General features: G+C 48.0%; 1 protein-coding gene across 1 annotated transcript in view; it reads left to right on the top strand.

The window, feature by feature from the left end:
• Nucleotides 1–9,082: 9,082 nt before the first annotated feature.
• LOC149355523 (uncharacterized) overlaps nucleotides 9,083–20,280 on the top strand; it is a 138,068-nt gene continuing 126,870 nt past the window's right edge. Inside the window, exon 1 of the mRNA XM_089583839.1 lies at nucleotides 9,083–9,230. Coding sequence (XP_089439965.1) covers nucleotides 9,107–9,230 — 124 coding nt within the window. The 5' untranslated portion in view covers nucleotides 9,083–9,106. The remainder of the gene's footprint in view (nucleotides 9,231–20,280) is intronic.

Below are 20,280 nucleotides of genomic sequence, written 5' to 3' on the forward strand. Positions count from 1 at the left end.
TTAGTGCGAAGAAAGACTGCAGCCGCTGGCGCTTCACACCAAATCATCCGAAAAAACACGACTGACAACTGAAAAACGACCACTTATCTCACAAAGACGCGGATCCACAACATTATCGAAGTTTGCCCGGCCGATCCTGTGCTGCCAAACCTTTCGGCGAGCCGCGTTGCTTTTTCTGGAAGGAATTACAAAAAATCTTTTGCCACTGCCGCCTCGGTTGTTGCATCTATACGCGCAAAAGAAGCTCGGCATCGCCGCAACACGTAGACGCCGTCAAAGATAAAGAAAAAACGCTTAACGCCAAAACTGTTGCACAGAAAGAAAATGAATCGCGACTCCCAGCCCCGGCAATGGCGCCGGCGTCTGCTGCGGAGCCAAAAAGCGCGCGCTAACACGTGACTACGGCGCCTCGGCCAATGGGAGGCTCGGTTCTCCGGCGGCGCGCCAGGAGAGGAGGAGTGTCGGAAAGTTCAAAGCTTTTCGCTACTTTTGTTTCATTGAGGGGCTTTAGAGTCGAATTGCTCTGCTGCTCCACCTATTGGTCACAATTCGAGTTAGAGTTAAAAGAATATCAATTAAGCCTGCTATAATAAGGCGCTGAAACTGTTTAGGAAAGGCATATTCTGTGTTTTTAGTTAATTATTTGGTAAGAGTGGCGTTTTAGATGCACAAAAGAGGCTGCCATCTTGAATACCCATACACGCCCGCGCGCTCTTACGCACGCTCACGCGCTGCCTATCGCTCCGCTCGAGAGGGCTTCCCAGCGGGCGTAAGCTTCGCTCCGTAAAAACGCTGGCTGGCCCGGGGACGTGCGCATACGCAGTGGCGTCTGCGCTTGTCCGCTCCTCTCCGCTGGCCGTAAAAACGCTCAGCTAAAACGGTCTAATACCGGCCCCTTGTCATGCACCGCAAACGCCGTAGCGAGTGGCGCCGAGTCACCGATCCCTTTCCCGCGAATGTCACATGCCTGAACTACATGCGGCTCTCCGGTTTCACGGAAGCGCTGCTGTCATTGACCGAGCTTCTATCCCAGATCCGAGGGGAGCTAAACAAGCGACCAACTTTCGTCGCTGCGCCTGCTTTCTCGGCCGGATCGAGCAGCGCTAACAAGCGCAGCTTCCCAATCAAATTGGCATTCGTTTACGACGTAGTTTCGTGCTGCTCTAGCGCTCGGCGACTGACCGGCCGATGCACGCGGATTCCAAACGGCAGTCTGAACGCGACACGCGAAGGAAACATGCTTGCGGAGCACGAGTTCGTCTGCTGCGTGCACCTCAATTATGGCGGCCGGTGGCGACGCACCGCAGCGCCGCGTCGCGGCTGCGTGCCAGTGCATACCACCTATAGACCTCCTCCATGTTTGCAAACAAGCGAGGTGGCGCTGCAGTCGCTAGCAGGCTCGCGGTAGGCAAGAGGCCAGGGAGTGGCGTCGAGTTGAGGTGGCGCGGCGCCGGTTTTCAAGGCTTGTAGGCGCGTTTTGAGTTTCTGAGAATCATAGCAATGGTTGATGCACTGGCCATGTACGGCGTATTTCACCACAGTGTATTGTACCTAGGCATTGAATAAAATGATAAGTTTTTGACACTCTGCACTAGCCAGAATGATTTTACCTCAGGACAGTAGTGAGGTAAGCACTGGCGTTTTTTCGGCAGAGCCGACGTGCGCTCACCATCTGTTGACACACGTGTCGCGCAGTGCGAAAAGTGGGGACAGCGTCGATCGTGTCCCGATCTCGTATGTCTCGCGTAACCGCTGTTTTTAGCCGTCAGATCAGGCACCAGCCAGGCCGACTTCTCCCCTTCTTAAACTGGTCGATTTAGTGAAAAGTTTGAATTCCTGAAATTATATTCTTTCCTAGCCCTGGGTCTTTGGTTTTGTGACGAAAAAATATAGCAAAATATTCAGTAGAAATTCATAAAATTACGGTTTTTAGATCTCTGGTCGTCAAAAATTGTGAGGTAATGCGGTTTCTGATGGTCCTTGCACGTCGCGAATTCTGCGGGCTTCCGACGACGGAGTACCACAATGGTAGCATCACTACGAAGAGGGATCGGAGGTTTCGTTGATTTTTCATCGCCGCATTTCTTTGACCACAGCGAAAGCGAAGAGGCCATAACAAGGGAGTGAACTTAAAGGGTTGTTTTTTGATCTACCACATTTTCTGTGATTGCCATCCCTCCCCCCTTCGTAAATTTGTAAATAATGGAAATAGAATGATTTTATTTGTCGCGAACGATTCCAGATACGTAGAGAAGTGCAATAAATGTCCCGATTTTTTTCCTACAGGAGCAGTAGTATGTTAGTTATTTTTATAACAAAAGTTTTCATGTGACTATGCAAGCATAAGTACTGATAATCTAATAAAAAAAGAAGTAATACCGCTATCACAGAGAACAGGGCTTCGGGGACATGCTGGCATAAAAACTTTCCGCACTTTATACATAATTATTCAAGACTTGGGGTGACTTGACGACGGTGTTAATTGTAATTACCGAAGAACTGCACCAGGTATAGCTGAAAATAAAACAAAACGCATTACTAAAATTACCAGAGCAATTTCATATTTGCACCAAATTTGGTTACATATATCATGCATCAATAAAGAAAAAACTTTTCATTGCCTCATCCCCTGTAAATCTCGCTACGTGCTCTTTTGGTAGCCCGCCTGCGGTTGCTTCTTTCCAAACAGGCTTCGCGATCATGTACTACTTCATGAAGCAGCTTATGACACATGCATGATGCAATGAAAAGGATGTGGTTTTTAGCACACCTAAAGTACGCTGTTCGAAGCATGCCAACGTGACCGCGCAAGATTGTCACAACTTACCAGACTGCTTTCTACTAGAATCAAATGATCATGTCGGTCATGTTAAGAAATAGTTTCAAGAATATATTAAATGCCCTAAAACACGCCATTATATTTTCGTATAACTTCTACACACGTTAAAACATGATGTGCTATCAACGAAATAACGCACTCGTTGATGGTGAATGACCTTGCTGGCGCCCGTGCACACCAGCCCAGGGTGATAAGTACGTGCGCAGCTACATGCTTTTTTTTTCCTTGCGCAGTTTTAAGCGTACCATGCTGTTGTTCATTTGAATGAGCGCAAAAATTTCCCTGCTATGAAGTACGTTGACTGGCAGCACCTGTCGACACCCAGACTTCGCGCTTTTACTACCGCGGCCCATTTCCTAATGCGGTATTTATATGCGATAAACCTATTAAGGCTAATCTAATTTTCCGTTTTATGATACTACGTGGATAAACAACGACACAGCTGGTCAGTACATGCTACTTCTGCTGTGCGTAGCCAAGATGCAGCCGCCGGTAGCTGCGGCAACTGCGGTAAGCACGGGCAGGCGGAACCTGTTTTGCCTACCACGCGAAAGTCGCTACTGACATCAGCGCCACCGCATCTCCGTGACGTCGCGGAGTGAAGGAGGTCTATACTACGCTCATGAACGGCCTTTCGTGTAGCGGCGGCCGGTAGCCACGTTTGACCTTTAGAATGACCTCTGACGTCATACCAGGCTGAGAGATGGGCTACCGAGTCGAATCGTCGCGCAGCGGCGGCCGGTAGCCGCGCGTGACATTTAGAATGACATCTGACGTCATGCCATGCCTAGTGACGTCATAGCGCGACGTCATACCAGGGTGAGAGATGGGCTACCAAGTCGAGTCGTCGCGCAGCGGCGGCCGGTAGCCACGCGTGACCTGTAGACGCGGTGCGCCGCGTTCCTTCCGTTAGAGGCGCTGCGCTCGCTTTCGCAACCTATCAGGTCTAACCAAAGCTAAGCCCCCGCCAATTTTTGGTCGTTATCCTTTGTCCAAGTAAAGGTGTTTGAACTTGTCTACGCCTCATGCCTCCGGTCAGCGGCTAATCAGGCGTGGCCCTATCGCCGATCAGCAGTCGAACCTCATCTTTCGCACGTGGGGTGGAGAAGTTTGTCGCTCTTCCCCTCCAAACTGACGGAGAGTGCAGTGGTGGCCAGGTTGGCCCGATCAATTATAATGTCGGCACCGACGAACCATCAAGCCGCCCACAATATCATGACACTGCTCGAAGTGGGCTCAACCAAAAACGCCCGTTTCGTGCACCTTGTATGAAAGCTAGCCCTTTGACTTAAAGGGCCACTGACCAGGGTCCGGACATTTTGAAAAACAAACCCACTGCATAGATGAGGCATCGAAGATAACCTCTGCAAAATACTAGAGCCATGGGCGCCCCGAAAAGCTGCAGAAATTCAAATCAAACCCCGCTCGTTCTTTCCTTCAACAAAAACGGCCCCGCCCACTGTTGACGTCATGGGGGGTTACTTTCGCTAAAGGCACTCCACTGGTGCATCGTTCTGACTGTTCTGGCTCATGCCTACAAACCCGCATGAAGGAAAAAAAAAACTGCGGAGGGAGCGTGCGGCGACAGCCTTGAACCCTAGCCATAAAAAGTAAAAAATAGTAAAACTGAGGAAGTTGGTTCGCCCCCCCCCACCGTGATCCCGTCACGAAACGCTCTGCGTGCGCGTTCCCTTCTCAGTTTTTTTCTTCTATGCAAGCCCCCCAAAACAAGGTTTTAATTACTAGTGCAGCAGAGCCTTTCCCTCGCTCGCCCACTTGACCGCTCCGCACACACACCGCTTATCCTTCATGCATCTTGGGTACGCCTTGACTCCAATGAACGACATGGGCTTCGGAGTGGAGAAAAGACACAAACACACATGAAGAAAAGTAAACGGTCGGTTGCCGGGTCCGCACTTCGCCGTGTGTTTCAAACACAACCGACTTCCGCCCCTCCGCTCGTGAAGCGGTGGGGAGGCCTAAAAAAATGACAAGGTGGCTCGCTAACTGGGAATGACAAACAGATGTATGAAAGGATGCGCTCGCAAACAAGTCTATTATAGGTGGTCGAGCCGATCGCGCCTCTCGATCGTTCAGTGTGCGGAGAAAATGCGACGAGAGTCGAAACATGATCTGGTGCTAGAAGCAGCAAAATATAGCTAAAAAACATCAAAAGCGGCGGGAGAAACCACGCACGTGTTGACTTCTCAAAGGCCTGCCGCGAAAAGAAAAAAAAAACCTCGCCAAGGACAAACGGCCTCAGACAACACTGAAGCAAAGGCACGCGCGCCAAGCATTGCTCAGTGACCATGGAAAAGCGAGGGACGAATACAGGCCAGTAACAGGGGTGGAGCAGTTTTGTTGCACCCCCAACCAGGAAGGGCAGGGAATGGAGTGGCGAAGGTGAAAAAAAGAGCTTCAAACAGAAAAAAAACAGCAACTGGGGAGAGGAAGGACAAATAAAAAAAAACGCGGCGAAACACCGCGAGGAGACCCAAAGAGGGAAACAGAGAGGGTGTTAGGAAACCCGCAGCGCCCCCCCCCCCATCCCCTCGACGAGGAGTGGGAGAGAAAAATTTCGAGGAGGGAACGGGAGGCTCACTCAAAGAGAGAGGTAGAGATTCACCAGGGTGGAAATTTGGGCAAGTCGGTATTGATCCATAACATAAGAGTAGCGCAAAACCAGGACGACGGACACAAGGGGAGAGAACACACACCAACAACACAGGCGCTAACTTCCGACTGACGAAGAAAACCAAACCCAACCAAGTGAACGGAACCCGAGCAAAAGTAGCGCATGCGCTGACCTAAGATAAAAAAAAAAACGAAAAAAAGGTGCGAAAAATGCGATAAAAAATGTGAGATCACGGATGTTTTGACCCCAAGAAGGCCAGCTCTCGTTTAGACAAGGAAATGGACGGAGTACTAACGCAGTTATCTTGTAAGGCAGCAATCTGTGCAGCTTCCACAATTTCGCGTGTTAGCTTATCTCTACTCTTAGCAACGACTGAGCATTTGTCCAAAAAAGGCACGCACTTGCAATCTTTGCAGTGCAAAGCTAGATTGCTGCCGGTATAAGTCTTCATGTTATTATTGTGCTCTCGAAGCCTATCGTTCAGGCACCTACCGGATTGCCCAATATACTGCTTGCCACAGGAGAGCGGAATGTTGTACGCAATGCCCTCAGTACATTTTACAAATCTTTTCCTGTGGCGGATGGTACACTGCTGCTTTTGGGAGCTATGTGCGGAGGGCACGGACCTTTTGCATAACACACTGAGCTTTTGTGGAGCTGAAAACACCACACGAGCGTTTGCCTTTTTTCCTATTTTCTTGAGATTGTGCGCGAGACAATGGACGTAAGGAATGACAGCCACCTTGCCTCTCGTTTCTTCTGTAGTGTTAGGTTCTTTCCGGAGCTTCTTTTTCAGCAGGTTTTCGGCTACTGTACCCACGAAATCTTTAGGGTACCCTGCTTCGAGGAGCCTCGCGAGTTGTTCATGAAAGCTAGATGCGGATTGATGGGGGCATGACTTTTCAAAGGCGTTTTCCATGCAGAGGTTAATAATGCCTCGTTTCACGAGTTTAGAATGAGCTGATGTGTAAGGTAGAAGCGGTTTGTTGGCGCGAGGTGAATAGCACCAGCAAACGTGGTTGTCCATAAATTTAAGCCGAATATCGAGAAACCTAATCTCTGAGTCAGTAGGCATTTCGCTAGTCAATAGTAGCGGGTGCAAACACCCTTGTACAATGGTCAAAATGTCTGAAGTAACGGCCTCGAGGTTCGAAGGTGTGCAGTTGAAAAGTATCCTCAATGCCAATTAGTATGTCTGATACCGATGCATGATATTGAACCAAAATTGATTTCCCATACAGATACTTGATACTCTGATACTTTGATACGCCACTGAAATCACCATTAATAAAGCTGTAATATGTTGATAAGTTAAAAATGTGAATTTTTAGTGTATATGCTATAGTGTACTGTATTTGAAACGGTTGAAACGAATCCGCAGCCACACAGATTTTTTAAGGTCCACTACTGGCACAGCTGGTTTTGTCAAAACTTGTAACACTGGAGTGCAGCCATGGGGATGCCGAAACAGTTGCTTAAATAAGCAGCCAGCAAAATCTTTTGGTGCAAAAGCAATCATATGATCGTGAGAGCGGAGCAAAAATCTTGCTTGCATCTTGGATCTTGCTTGTGTATCTTGCTTAGTGTGGTGGTTGCCATAGCAGCTGTGGTGCCAAGTGCCAAATATTTGGCTTGGGCTACCCTCAAAAGTTGACCTTGGCCAGTTTGGATCAAAATCGATTCTTCATCATAATTGAGCATGTCCGACACGATGGTGATCTCCAAATTTGGCCTGGGCCATTGCAAAAATTTGAGGTATGCACGTCTTGTTGCTAAGGTGTCACTTCTGGCATCACTGTTTATGCCACCATGTTTTCGTACGTCACACATCTTTTTAAGCAGAGTTAAACTCCGCCTAACTTTTTATTTAAAAGTTAATGTTCTTCATGCAAACCAGCCTCGGAGCACTTGTCTGCGTAAATAAACTTTAAACTGTTTCTGATGCTTTTCGTTTGTTACTGCCGTATTTACTAGTTAGAACTGTCTTTTTCCTGTGCTAAAAAGTGCAAGCTCTGTATACTTGGGAAAGGCGAACAGTTATTTTGTTAAAAGCTAGAAGGAAAACAATAAACTATAAAATGATGAAAAGTTTTTATTAGGCAAAGCATACTGTGTTAATCCTGTTATTTAGATTTTTTTACTTTACAGTAGCAAGTAACAGTAGCAGTAACAGCATTTGCTGTCCAAAAAAGCCCCACGATGTGGCTGTGCTTTAAGTGAAGCAGTTGAAAAATGCCCCTCTACCGGAGCCGCGCAAGCATGTTGCTGTGTTGTATTTTATGAAGGCTCCTTTTAACAACGGCTAAGACTGAAGCATTGCCACTTAGGCTCGATGATTCTCGGGGTATATTCAAGTAACTCAAGTTTCACTAGCACCTCTCGAGAACTATGGCTTGTTGCAGCTTGTTCCTCGAAATGAAAGTAATGTGTCGGTTGATGCATTTGATGCCCACATGCAGAAAAGTGCATGACCTTTATTGTGGTTATTCAGCCGCTGTGGTGGCTTGGTGGTCATGGTGCTGGGCTTTAATTTTACTTTAATTTCAGGAAGTGATGCCTAATACTGATGCATGAAAAGTATAGAAAGATAGTATCGAAGACACATGTACCTTCGATACTGCCCATGCCTGAAAGCAACTGCATGGGTGCAACACAAATACATGCAGATGCTTTCCGGCATTGATATGTCAAGTGGTGGAATCAGTTAAGGTTTGGGGATGTGTTCCTTGTTGGTTTGAACCTCGCAAGGTCTGCAAAACTGCCAATCAAATAGATCTGTGTGCCAACTCTGTTACTGGTTGTACAAAGGTCTTGGATGTTTTTTATTTTTTTTTCTGTCTGATGTGCCTCCTACTGCAGAGCAGCCTGCTGTGACACCTTCGTAACAACTTGGCAGGAAGGACTGCAGTGCCAGTCATCAGCAGACTTGCCTCTCTCCAAGTGCAAGAAGGGCGGCTGCAGTAAGTTCTGATCTCTCATTTTGTGCATGTGACACAAAGGAGGAGACACATGATGGGAATATAATGGACAAGTGCTGAGTGATACCTGTCCCTAGGCCAGTTATCATTGAACAGTGCAAGCCAGTTCATGCCAGACTGAATGTGCCATTGATCAGTGTACCCAGAATAGGGAAACGAACTTCTACAGCTCACGCACACACATATAGCTGAAAACTACTGGCATGTGGTCAAATCCTGTGGGAAAAAGGTTGCAAGCTGACCTTGCTGTTAAACACTGGAGACTGAGTGCAACTATTACTGAATTTCATGCTTCAGGGAACAACATGGCTGAGTGATAAAACTGCCAGCAGTGATGAGGCAATGGTGGATAAAAGACTTTCTGACCATCTGGCAGCGGAAACACCGACAGAGCCCACCACAGAAAGAAACACCAGCTGATGTCTGCAGTGATGGTGAGACGGGGCTGTTTGTCTGATGCCAGCCAAAGCAGATCTTGTGTTGCTAGGGGGAGTGCCACAACGGTAGCAAGGTAAGCGAGAAAGGGGTTGACCTTAATGGTATGCATAAACTTGGGCGAGAGTCACGAGCCTGAACTCTTTGTAGTTGACTGATGGGAGCCCGAGGTGATTCAAAGGCATGCAGACCTGTGCATCAAACACTTATGCTTGGGAGATGCAAGGCTTATTCAAGAACTCTCTGCAAGGATTTATACTTCAATTCAAATGTGCATGCCTTGCTTCCTCTATCCTAGGCTGCAGCAGAGACACTGTATCTGACAGCGGCACTTGGGAACAAAGTAAGAATGAAGTAACTAATGACCTCATTCTTTCTGACTTGTAAGCACACAGCATGACTGCTGACAAAAGGAGTTATGCTGCTAAAGATGACAAACTGTGTGCATGATTGGAAGACACGCTTTGTGAGGACTGCACTACATAGTTGAGGAGGCTCCATTAAAATGTACACATTAAAGGACCCCAGAATATCTACATAGCCCTCTACTATGGTGTCCCTCACAGCCCATGTGTTGCTTTGGGACACTGAGCCCTGCAATGTACAATTTATTTAATAATCGGTTTATTAAAAAATAAGAAGAGAAAGTTGGGCTTTCCATCATATTCAGCAGATCTACAGGTTCCTACAGGTTCTCGACCATCAAGGAAAATTCCGGTGAAGAGCGGGCTGCTCTTGCTGGCATTGAAAAATTCAGGGGGGCACTTTGTTGACCCAAAGTGCGGTGAGGCAAAAGCCTTTAGCCCGGTGTTGCTGCTTGTGTCACTGATGTGTGGTTAAGATGTTAAGTACACAATTGTTTGTGAAGTGTGCTGGAGACACTGGAGGGCGTCTGGGAGGCATCCATCTGATTCTACGCCTTTCTACAAACACTTTCCAGCATCCTAGACAAGGACAACTACATTTTCATTGGCATGAAGTAGCATAGCCATTAACACGCTCGGCTGTGGAACGAAAGGATGGTGGTTCGAATTCCATCGTGCACAAAGGTTTTTTTTTTTGGTCTGACTAGAAAAGCGTGACACTTCTGCTGAAAAACTTCTGCTGGCATTAAAGGCTTTCGCCTTAAAATTTTGATTCAAAGTGAGGGGGCGTAAATATTGAAATTTTCGAATACAAATCAAATAAGAAGAATAAGAATGAATAAAAAATGCCTTCAAAAATGAAATTGATTGCCTGATCAGTATGAAAAAAATATTTTATAAAAGGCGAACAAGTGAATATTGTTGCCCTTTTCTTTCAAATTCGTGTATGAGAATTGCAATGGAAAACACAATGGGACTGAATCAGCACTATAGAAAAAAAAAGTGCACATAAATGCGTACTTTTTTATTACGGAGCATAATAGTATGAAACAATGTACTGTCATGCAAAATGAGTAACAAAATTTAATCCATGAACTGACGCGACTGGCAACTAAAAATAACATGATGGCTAGCAAAACCTTATTAATTCGGATTTCAAAGGCCTGGAAGAAATGCCTGGATTATCTGAAGGTCTGTTTATATAATGCCGCACATGACTGGCAACTAAAAATAACATGATGGTTAGCAAAACCTTATTAATTCGGATTTCAAAGGCCTGGAAGAAATGCCTGGATTATCTGAAGGTCTGTTTATATAATGCCGCACGTGACTGGCGACTAAAAATAACATGATGGTTAGCAAAACCTTATTAATTCGGATTTCAAAGGCCTGGAAGAAATGCCTGGATTATCTGAAGGTCTGTTTATATAATGCCGCATGCCCTCGAAAAGAAAAAAAAAATACTGCTGAAAATGCCGTAAAGCCTGATAGGAGGCTCCATTGCACGAACATTGAAAAGCCCATGACAAGCGCACAGTTTCTGTGTGATGGAAGAACAATGCAGACATAAGCAAGAGGAATGCTCATTGGCATCGGAACAGCGAGTCTGCTTTGAAAAAGGAGAGAGAAATGACCAGTGACACGTTTGTTGGTGTGTGAAAGTGCTGGGTAGCTGGACTCAAAAGACTGCCGAATGCGCAGGCCGACAGCCACCGGCTAAGCTCGGAAACTGAACTACATGGCCAGGCTATTTTTTGTTTTGCAACAGGGGCTGTCCTATCATCGTCACGCCTGCCATTGTGCACACTTAAGAGGTGCTTGGGATGCAAAGTTCCATGCAGTAGGTGGGATTTTTACACGATTGCGCGCTCTGCTTTGACTAAAGCCCCTCAATGAACTAAAAGTACCGCCATCTCCTCTCTCCCTCTCCTGTGCCATCGCTGTTTCTCTCTTGTTTCGACTGAGGCTCCCCCTACGTAGTGCGGAATTAGCAGACGCTCTCTGGAGAATGCGCTAGCACTATAAAGAAAGAGAGGGAGGAAAACTTTATTTTGCGAAGGAATTCAGGCCTCCTAGGACCCCTGGGTCCCCGCAAGATCCCACCATACTAAACATTCATGCCTAGAAGGTTCATGACACTGGCGACAATCCTGTAGCTGGCGCAAGGTATTGCACAAGCTTTTCAGCTCGGATTTTTGTCGAAATTTTTTCATGTTATATTATGACTGCTTGCCGAAACACCAAGTGAGAATGTCTAAAAGTCGTTGCACTTCGGTGTTTCTGCTGTTTGCTTTCACACAATAGTGGTGGTGGAAACATTTGTAGCCAAAATAAGATATTGGGGGGGGGGGGGCGGAGCCGCCTACATGGCACTTGGGAGCCCTCCCTGTGTAGGGAGGGCCCCCTTACAAAGCAAAAGATAGCCCTTGGAGGGCTATCCTAGAGAGAGCGCTAGTATTAACCTTGCGCTGCTATCGATCAGAAGTACTGGCTGGTAGGCACTCCCAGTAGTCCAGGGCTACCTCAGGTGCGGGAGCATGTGGGATTGAGGGGCAGGTGAGTAGTAGGTGTAAAAAGTCTCCAGCTTTGCCGCAGAGCTTGCAGGTGGAGGGAAATTAATCAGGAAAGCAGGCATGGCGGTGGAGGGGGTATGGGGTTGTGCGCTTTTGTAGCCTGCGCCAGTGGGCGGATTTTGTGGTAGTATTTAAAGATGTCTCAAAAGGACAGCAGGTGCTCCCCAGCATCCAAGGACGGCCGTTCCTTCCTAGCTCAGAAAGTGAGACCTCGGGCCAGGGAGTGAGCCTCCTTCTTACCTAGAAGGCCCGCATGTGTGGGTGTCCAAATAAGGGTAATGGATTGTCGGGGTTGCCAAGAACGCAGATGCCAGCAGGTGGTTGGGGACACTATGCTATTGGAAAATCTAAGGACAGCCGTTTTGGTGTCCGAGATAATTTTGGTGATGGGCGTGGAGGTCATGACTAACGCAATGGCTGCCTCCTCTGCCTCAGTTGTAGAATCGGTGAGAATTGAGCCAGCAGTGAGAAGTTATTGTGTGATTGTTTGTGATGGCTAGTACTTTGCGATGGCTGATTGAATAGATGGCCGCATTGACACAGGCTACACTGAGGTCTTCTCCAAATTGTCTATGTAAGGCTTGCACCCTGGCTGTTCTGCAGTTCCTGTCCCTTTCTGGGGGCATGTTTTAGGGAGAGGGGCTACTAGAATTTTGGATCGAATTGCAGGAGGGAAGGGGTGCCCCCGAGGGGAGTGATATATGTAGAGAAGAGAGTAGTGCACGACTGGCTGGTGCATGTGAGAGGCGGGCCATCTGGGCTGTGAGCATAGCCTCAGCTGAGCAGGATAACCCTCTCTCCTTCACATGTGTATCAATAGTGTTAAAGGCTGTCTGGAGATTGGTCTCTATGGCGGCATCACTGCCTCGGCATGCTGTATGTCATCCGTATAGAGACTGAAATGTACCTCTGGAATTTGAGAGAGTTGTCGGGGGAGGTGAATAAGAGCAATGTTAAAAGGATCGGTGAAAAGACCGTTTTTTGAAGGGTTCTCTGAGCACCGAGCTGGATGTTTGGGAGTTTGTGGGGGCCTAGTGTGAGGGTTGCTGTTCAGCTGCTGAGGAAGGCCCTTATTTAGTTAATACGTATAGCTGCCTATTTGTAGTGTTTGTAGACCTTCAAGAATGGCAGAGTGCATTACATTATCAAATGCTTTGAAGGGATCTACCCCAAGAATGGTGCGTGTGTCGGGAGTTTTTGAATCAAGGATGGGGTGTTTCAGTTTGAGGAATACGTCCTGGGTGGCGACACCCAGACGGTACCCAAACATGCAGGTGGGCAGGAGCTCCCATTTCTCGGCAAGGTGCAGAGTTGTGTGTGAATTGCATGTTCCGGTAATTTTCCCACACAAGAGGTGAGACAAATAGGTTGGAGTTTGGAGGGGAGAAGTGGTTTTCCTGGTTTTGGGATGAAGACCACTTTTGCCTCCTTTCATTTGGGCGGCAGTCTGCCTTGTTGCCAGCATTCATTAAAGTAATTGGTTAAGGCCATCATGGATGGGATGTCTAAGTTGCATAAACCTTTGTTGGTGATTCCATCTGGTCCGAGGGCTGAAGAGGTATTTATATTGTGGAGCTCTGCCATTACTTCTGCTTCAATGATAGGTTGACTTAGAAGGTCATTAGGGACTCCTTGTTAGTTCGGGTGGAGTGTGGGTTGGAAAGGTGGAATGTATGTCTCCTTAAGTTCCCCAAGTAGCTCAGCTGGCGAAGTGGGGGAGGTGTCAATTAGTTTTGATAGATTGTTTCTTTGTGATGTCGTAGATTGAGGTGGGTGTATTAAATGCCGGAAGAGGTTCTATGTTTGAGGTATGGTTATGTTACCATCAAGACGGTTGCATAGGGACTCCCAGTTTTGCCTTGAGAGCGCGGCTGTGCGTGTTTCTATGTCTTTGTTCAGTCGAGCCAGTCTGGGGCAGAGAGTTCTGTTTCATCTCTGGAATTGCCAGCACCTTTCAAGGCTGGCTTCAGCTTGCCAGAGATGTACGAGGCGAGTGTCAGTGGTGTCACTGGGGCAGTCAATAGGAAGTTATGTGACTGCCTGGACATCATTCTGTAATTGTGTAGTCCACGCAGCGATATCAGTAATGGGCGCATATGTTCTGTTAGATCTACATTTCCGGAGGGGTTTGGCGAGAGTGGATCCCCTAGGTGGGCGGTTAGGGAGGTGAGTGTTAAGTAGGATTTCGAGGATGCAGTGGTCACTGTGTAAGCACATCTTGGTGTTGCACCACGGGGCGGCTGGGAGTCGATGAGTGAAGGTGAGATCAGGTGTAGTGTCTTTGCACACGCAAGTGCTGATACGTGTGGAGTAAGTGGAGTCAATGATAAGAGACGGCCCTGACTGCTGCGCAGCAAGCCGTACTCTGCGGCCTTTTGGGGAGTCATTTGGGTATCCCCATGCTGTATGGGGTACGTTGAAGTCACCTAGAATTAAGAGAGGACACTTGTTGGCAACCCTCTGAACCAGTGTGAAAAGACGTTCAAAGTTGTGTTGTGGCTGTTTTGGATGACTAAATGCATTGAGGATGAAAAGGCTCTTGGCCCATGTGTGTTGGAAGACTAATTACAGAAGGAGATGGTCGATATCTGGTATAGCTAATGTATGAGTAATTGTGGGAAGTGATTGCCTAATTAGAAAGGCCACTTTGGGTGGCACGGCAGATGAAGAAAGGAGACATAACCTGGGAGGGTTATAGGATTGGTAGGTTCTTGCAGAGCTAGGACATCGGGTCCCTCTGTGCAGTGGAGAAGTTGTTGAAGGACTACGTTTTTGGCTAAAACCCCCAGCAGTTCCAGTGCCACACCATTATCACAGGATTAGGTTTTGCCATCATGGGTCAGGGGTGTAAGGGATCCTGCATTGCGAAGGAGGCGTTCTTGTGCAGGAGTAGCGGGATGTATAACCTGGATGAGAAGGGGCTGTTCCTGTACAGGGGAGTGGGATGAAGTCTTCGTGTTCCAGAATCTTCGTCTTTTGATACCTGTGATTGTTGAGGGTCGTGATACTCTCCTCACGAGTTTCAAAGCTCAACGTTTTCTGCTCTTCTGTGATATCGAGGCATCATCTAAATTCATTGACTACATGTGTAAGCATAGCCTCCATGTGTTGGATTAAGATAGTTTATTATCGTTTGGCTACCATGTTGTCAAGCCTTGCGATTATCTTTGTTTCTAGCCACTCTGTTATGGTAACCTCTAATCTATCTACAAGGATTTGCATGCCAGCTTCGGATAGGGGCATATGTGGGGCAGCAGCTGTAACTGGGCGAGGAGATAGTGGAGAATCTAATTCTGGTGCCATGCAGGTAGAGTCGGATGAAACAGTAGGGCTGGGAGGAACACTTATGAGCGAGGGGTGGTCATTTGGGGTGTTAGCTGTGGTGGGTGGTGGGGGAGGGTTGGGCTGTGGTGGGAAGAGAGTTGCACCGGTGGCGGCACTTATATGAGCTTCCAGCTGTGTGATCCATTGGCAAAGGAGGGCGTTTTTTGTGCTGAGGTTGTCTTGGGGTGGCCTAGTTGCTAAGGGCGGGACAGTAACGTAGTGGCAGGATGGTAGTGCAGTGTGCATGTTGGGTTGAGCAGCCTTCTGGGCCCAGGCTTGTGCCGAGTGAGGACCTTGCAAGGGGGGATAGTGTGGGCCATTCCTGTGAAGTGGGAATCGGTGGGTTGGAGACCTGGTGATGCTAAGCTGTTGGCTTGGGATAGCAAGTTGATGTGCCTTGCATGAGTCGGTGCCCGTGAGATGTGGGCCTTCGCACAGGATGCATTTGGGAGTGCAGGGGGGTCCTGGATGGGATGAGGTTGGTCTTGGGTAGAGAGCAGACGTCATAGCGATGTCCGGGTTGTCTGCAGTTGGTGCAGGCACCCGGGCTGCCTCTGTATGGCGTGCAGTGGTATATGGTACTCATATAATTGACAGAATAGGGGACGTAGTCTTCATCGACGGTGATGAGCATCGAGTTTTTCTTGCCCATGTGTCTAGCGGTGTAGACCTCGCAGTGATGGAAGAACAATGCAGACATAAGCAAGAGGAATGCTCATTGGCATCGGAACAGCGAGTCTGCTTTGAAAAAGGAGAGAGAAATGACCAGTGACACGTTTGTTGGTGTGTGAAAGTGCTGGGTAGCTGGACTCAAAAGACTGCCGAATGCGCAGGCCGACAGCCACCGGCTAAGCTCGGAAACTGAACTACATGGCCAGGCTATTTTTTGTTTTGCAACAGGGGCTGTCCTATCATCGTCACGCCTGCCATTGTGCACACTTAAGAGGTGCTTGGGATGCAAAGTTCCATGCAGTAGGTGGGATTTTTACACGATTGCGCGCTCTGCTTTGACTAAAGCCCCTCAATGAACTAAAAGTACCGCCATCTCCTCTCTCCCTCTCCTGTGCCATCGCTGTTTCTCTCTTGTTTCGACTGAGGCTCCCCCTACGTAGTGCGGAATTAGCAGACGCTCTCTGGAGAATGCGCTAGCACTATAAAGAAAGAGAGGGAGGAAAACTTTATTTTGCGAAGGAATTCAGGCCTCCTAGGACCCCTGGGTCCCCGCAAGATCCCACCATACTAAACATTCATGCCTAGAAGGTTCATGACACTGGCGACAATCCTGTAGCTGGCGCAAGGTATTGCACAAGCTTTTCAGCTCGGATTTTTGTCGAAATTTTTTCATGTTATATTATGACTGCTTGCCGAAACACCAAGTGAGAATGTCTAAAAGTCGTTGCACTTCGGTGTTTCTGCTGTTTGCTTTCACACAATAGTGGTGGTGGAAACATTTGTAGCCAAAATAAGATATTGGGGGGGGGGGCGGAGCCGCCTACATGGCACTTGGGAGCCCTCCCTGTGTAGGGAGGGCCCCCTTACAAAGCAAAAGATAGCCCTTGGAGGGCTATCCTAGAGAGAGCGCTAGTATTAACCTTGCGCTGCTATCGATCAGAAGTACTGGCTGGTAGGCACTCCCAGTAGTCCAGGGCTACCTCAGGTGCGGGAGCATGTGGGATTGAGGGGCAGGTGAGTAGTAGGTGTAAAAAGTCTCCAGCTTTGCCGCAGAGCTTGCAGGTGGAGGGAAATTAATCAGGAAAGCAGGCATGGCGGTGGAGGGGGTATGGGGTTGTGCGCTTTTGTAGCCTGCGCCAGTGGGCGGATTTTGTGGTAGTATTTAAAGATGTCTCAAAAGGACAGCAGGTGCTCCCCAGCATCCAAGGACGGCCGTTCCTTCCTAGCTCAGAAAGTGAGACCTCGGGCCAGGGAGTGAGCCTCCTTCTTACCTAGAAGGCCCGCATGTGTGGGTGTCCAAATAAGGGTAATGGATTGTCGGGGTTGCCAAGAACGCAGATGCCAGCAGGTGGTTGGGGACACTATGCTATTGGAAAATCTAAGGACAGCCGTTTTGGTGTCCGAGATAATTTTGGTGATGGGCGTGGAGGTCATGACTAACGCAATGGCTGCCTCCTCTGCCTCAGTTGTAGAATCGGTGAGAATTGAGCCAGCAGTGAGAAGTTATTGTGTGATTGTTTGTGATGGCTAGTACTTTGCGATGGCTGATTGAATAGATGGCCGCATTGACACAGGCTACACTGAGGTCTTCTCCAAATTGTCTATGTAAGGCTTGCACCCTGGCTGTTCTGCAGTTCCTGTCCCTTTCTGGGGGCATGTTTTAGGGAGAGGGGCTACTAGAATTTTGGATCGAATTGCAGGAGGGAAGGGGTGCCCCCGAGGGGAGTGATATATGTAGAGAAGAGAGTAGTGCACGACTGGCTGGTGCATGTGAGAGGCGGGCCATCTGGGCTGTGAGCATAGCCTCAGCTGAGCAGGATAACCCTCTCTCCTTCACATGTGTATCAATAGTGTTAAAGGCTGTCTGGAGATTGGTCTCTATGGCGGCATCACTGCCTCGGCATGCTGTATGTCATCCGTATAGAGACTGAAATGTACCTCTGGAATTTGAGAGAGTTGTCGGGGGAGGTGAATAAGAGCAATGTTAAAAGGATCGGTGAAAAGACCGTTTTTTGAAGGGTTCTCTGAGCACCGAGCTGGATGTTTGGGAGTTTGTGGGGGCCTAGTGTGAGGGTTGCTGTTCAGCTGCTGAGGAAGGCCCTTATTTAGTTAATACGTATAGCTGCCTATTTGTAGTGTTTGTAGACCTTCAAGAATGGCAGAGTGCATTACATTATCAAATGCTTTGAAGGGATCTACCCCAAGAATGGTGCGTGTGTCGGGAGTTTTTGAATCAAGGATGGGGTGTTTCAGTTTGAGGAATACGTCCTGGGTGGCGACACCCAGACGGTACCCAAACATGCAGGTGGGCAGGAGCTCCCATTTCTCGGCAAGGTGCAGAGTTGTGTGTGAATTGCATGTTCCGGTAATTTTCCCACACAAGAGGTGAGACAAATAGGTTGGAGTTTGGAGGGGAGAAGTGGTTTTCCTGGTTTTGGGATGAAGACCACTTTTGCCTCCTTTCATTTGGGCGGCAGTCTGCCTTGTTGCCAGCATTCATTAAAGTAATTGGTTAAGGCCATCATGGATGGGATGTCTAAGTTGCATAAACCTTTGTTGGTGATTCCATCTGGTCCGAGGGCTGAAGAGGTATTTATATTGTGGAGCTCTGCCATTACTTCTGCTTCAATGATAGGTTGACTTAGAAGGTCATTAGGGACTCCTTGTTAGTTCGGGTGGAGTGTGGGTTGGAAAGGTGGAATGTATGTCTCCTTAAGTTCCCCAAGTAGCTCAGCTGGCGAAGTGGGGGAGGTGTCAATTAGTTTTGATAGATTGTTTCTTTGTGATGTCGTAGATTGAGGTGGGTGTATTAAATGCCGGAAGAGGTTCTATGTTTGAGGTATGGTTATGTTACCATCAAGACGGTTGCATAGGGACTCCCAGTTTTGCCTTGAGAGCGCGGCTGTGCGTGTTTCTATGTCTTTGTTCAGTCGAGCCAGTCTGGGGCAGAGAGTTCTGTTTCATCTCTGGAATTGCCAGCACCTTTCAAGGCTGGCTTCAGCTTGCCAGAGATGTACGAGGCGAGTGTCAGTGGTGTCACTGGGGCAGTCAATAGGAAGTTATGTGACTGCCTGGACATCATTCTGTAATTGTGTAGTCCACGCAGCGATATCAGTAATGGGCGCATATGTTCTGTTAGATCTACATTTCCGGAGGGGTTTGGCGAGAGTGGATCCCCTAGGTGGGCGGTTAGGGAGGTGAGTGTTAAGTAGGATTTCGAGGATGCAGTGGTCACTGTGTAAGCACATCTTGGTGTTGCACCACGGGGCGGCTGGGAGTCGATGAGTGAAGGTGAGATCAGGTGTAGTGTCTTTGCACACGCAAGTGCTGATACGTGTGGAGTAAGTGGAGTCAATGATAAGAGACGGCCCTGACTGCTGCGCAGCAAGCCGTACTCTGCGGCCTTTTGGGGAGTCATTTGGGTATCCCCATGCTGTATGGGGTACGTTGAAGTCACCTAGAATTAAGAGAGGACACTTGTTGGCAACCCTCTGAACCAGTGTGAAAAGACGTTCAAAGTTGTGTTGTGGCTGTTTTGGATGACTAAATGCATTGAGGATGAAAAGGCTCTTGGCCCATGTGTGTTGGAAGACTAATTACAGAAGGAGATGGTCGATATCTGGTATAGCTAATGTATGAGTAATTGTGGGAAGTGATTGCCTAATTAGAAAGGCCACTTTGGGTGGCACGGCAGATGAAGAAAGGAGACATAACCTGGGAGGGTTATAGGATTGGTAGGTTCTTGCAGAGCTAGGACATCGGGTCCCTCTGTGCAGTGGAGAAGTTGTTGAAGGACTACGTTTTTGGCTAAAACCCCCAGCAGTTCCAGTGCCACACCATTATCACAGGATTAGGTTTTGCCATCATGGGTCAGGGGTGTAAGGGATCCTGCATTGCGAAGGAGGCGTTCTTGTGCAGGAGTAGCGGGATGTATAACCTGGATGAGAAGGGGCTGTTCCTGTACAGGGGAGTGGGATGAAGTCTTCGTGTTCCAGAATCTTCGTCTTTTGATACCTGTGATTGTTGAGGGTCGTGATACTCTCCTCACGAGTTTCAAAGCTCAACGTTTTCTGCTCTTCTGTGATATCGAGGCATCATCTAAATTCATTGACTACATGTGTAAGCATAGCCTCCATGTGTTGGATTAAGATAGTTTATTATCGTTTGGCTACCATGTTGTCAAGCCTTGCGATTATCTTTGTTTCTAGCCACTCTGTTATGGTAACCTCTAATCTATCTACAAGGATTTGCATGCCAGCTTCGGATAGGGGCATATGTGGGGCAGCAGCTGTAACTGGGCGAGGAGATAGTGGAGAATCTAATTCTGGTGCCATGCAGGTAGAGTCGGATGAAACAGTAGGGCTGGGAGGAACACTTATGAGCGAGGGGTGGTCATTTGGGGTGTTAGCTGTGGTGGGTGGTGGGGGAGGGTTGGGCTGTGGTGGGAAGAGAGTTGCAC

Source organism: Amblyomma mixtum, chromosome 3, assembly GCF_055824585.1.
Source record: "Amblyomma mixtum isolate Tamu chromosome 3, ASM5582458v1, whole genome shotgun sequence".
Lineage (NCBI taxonomy): Eukaryota > Metazoa > Arthropoda > Arachnida > Ixodida > Ixodidae > Amblyomma > Amblyomma mixtum.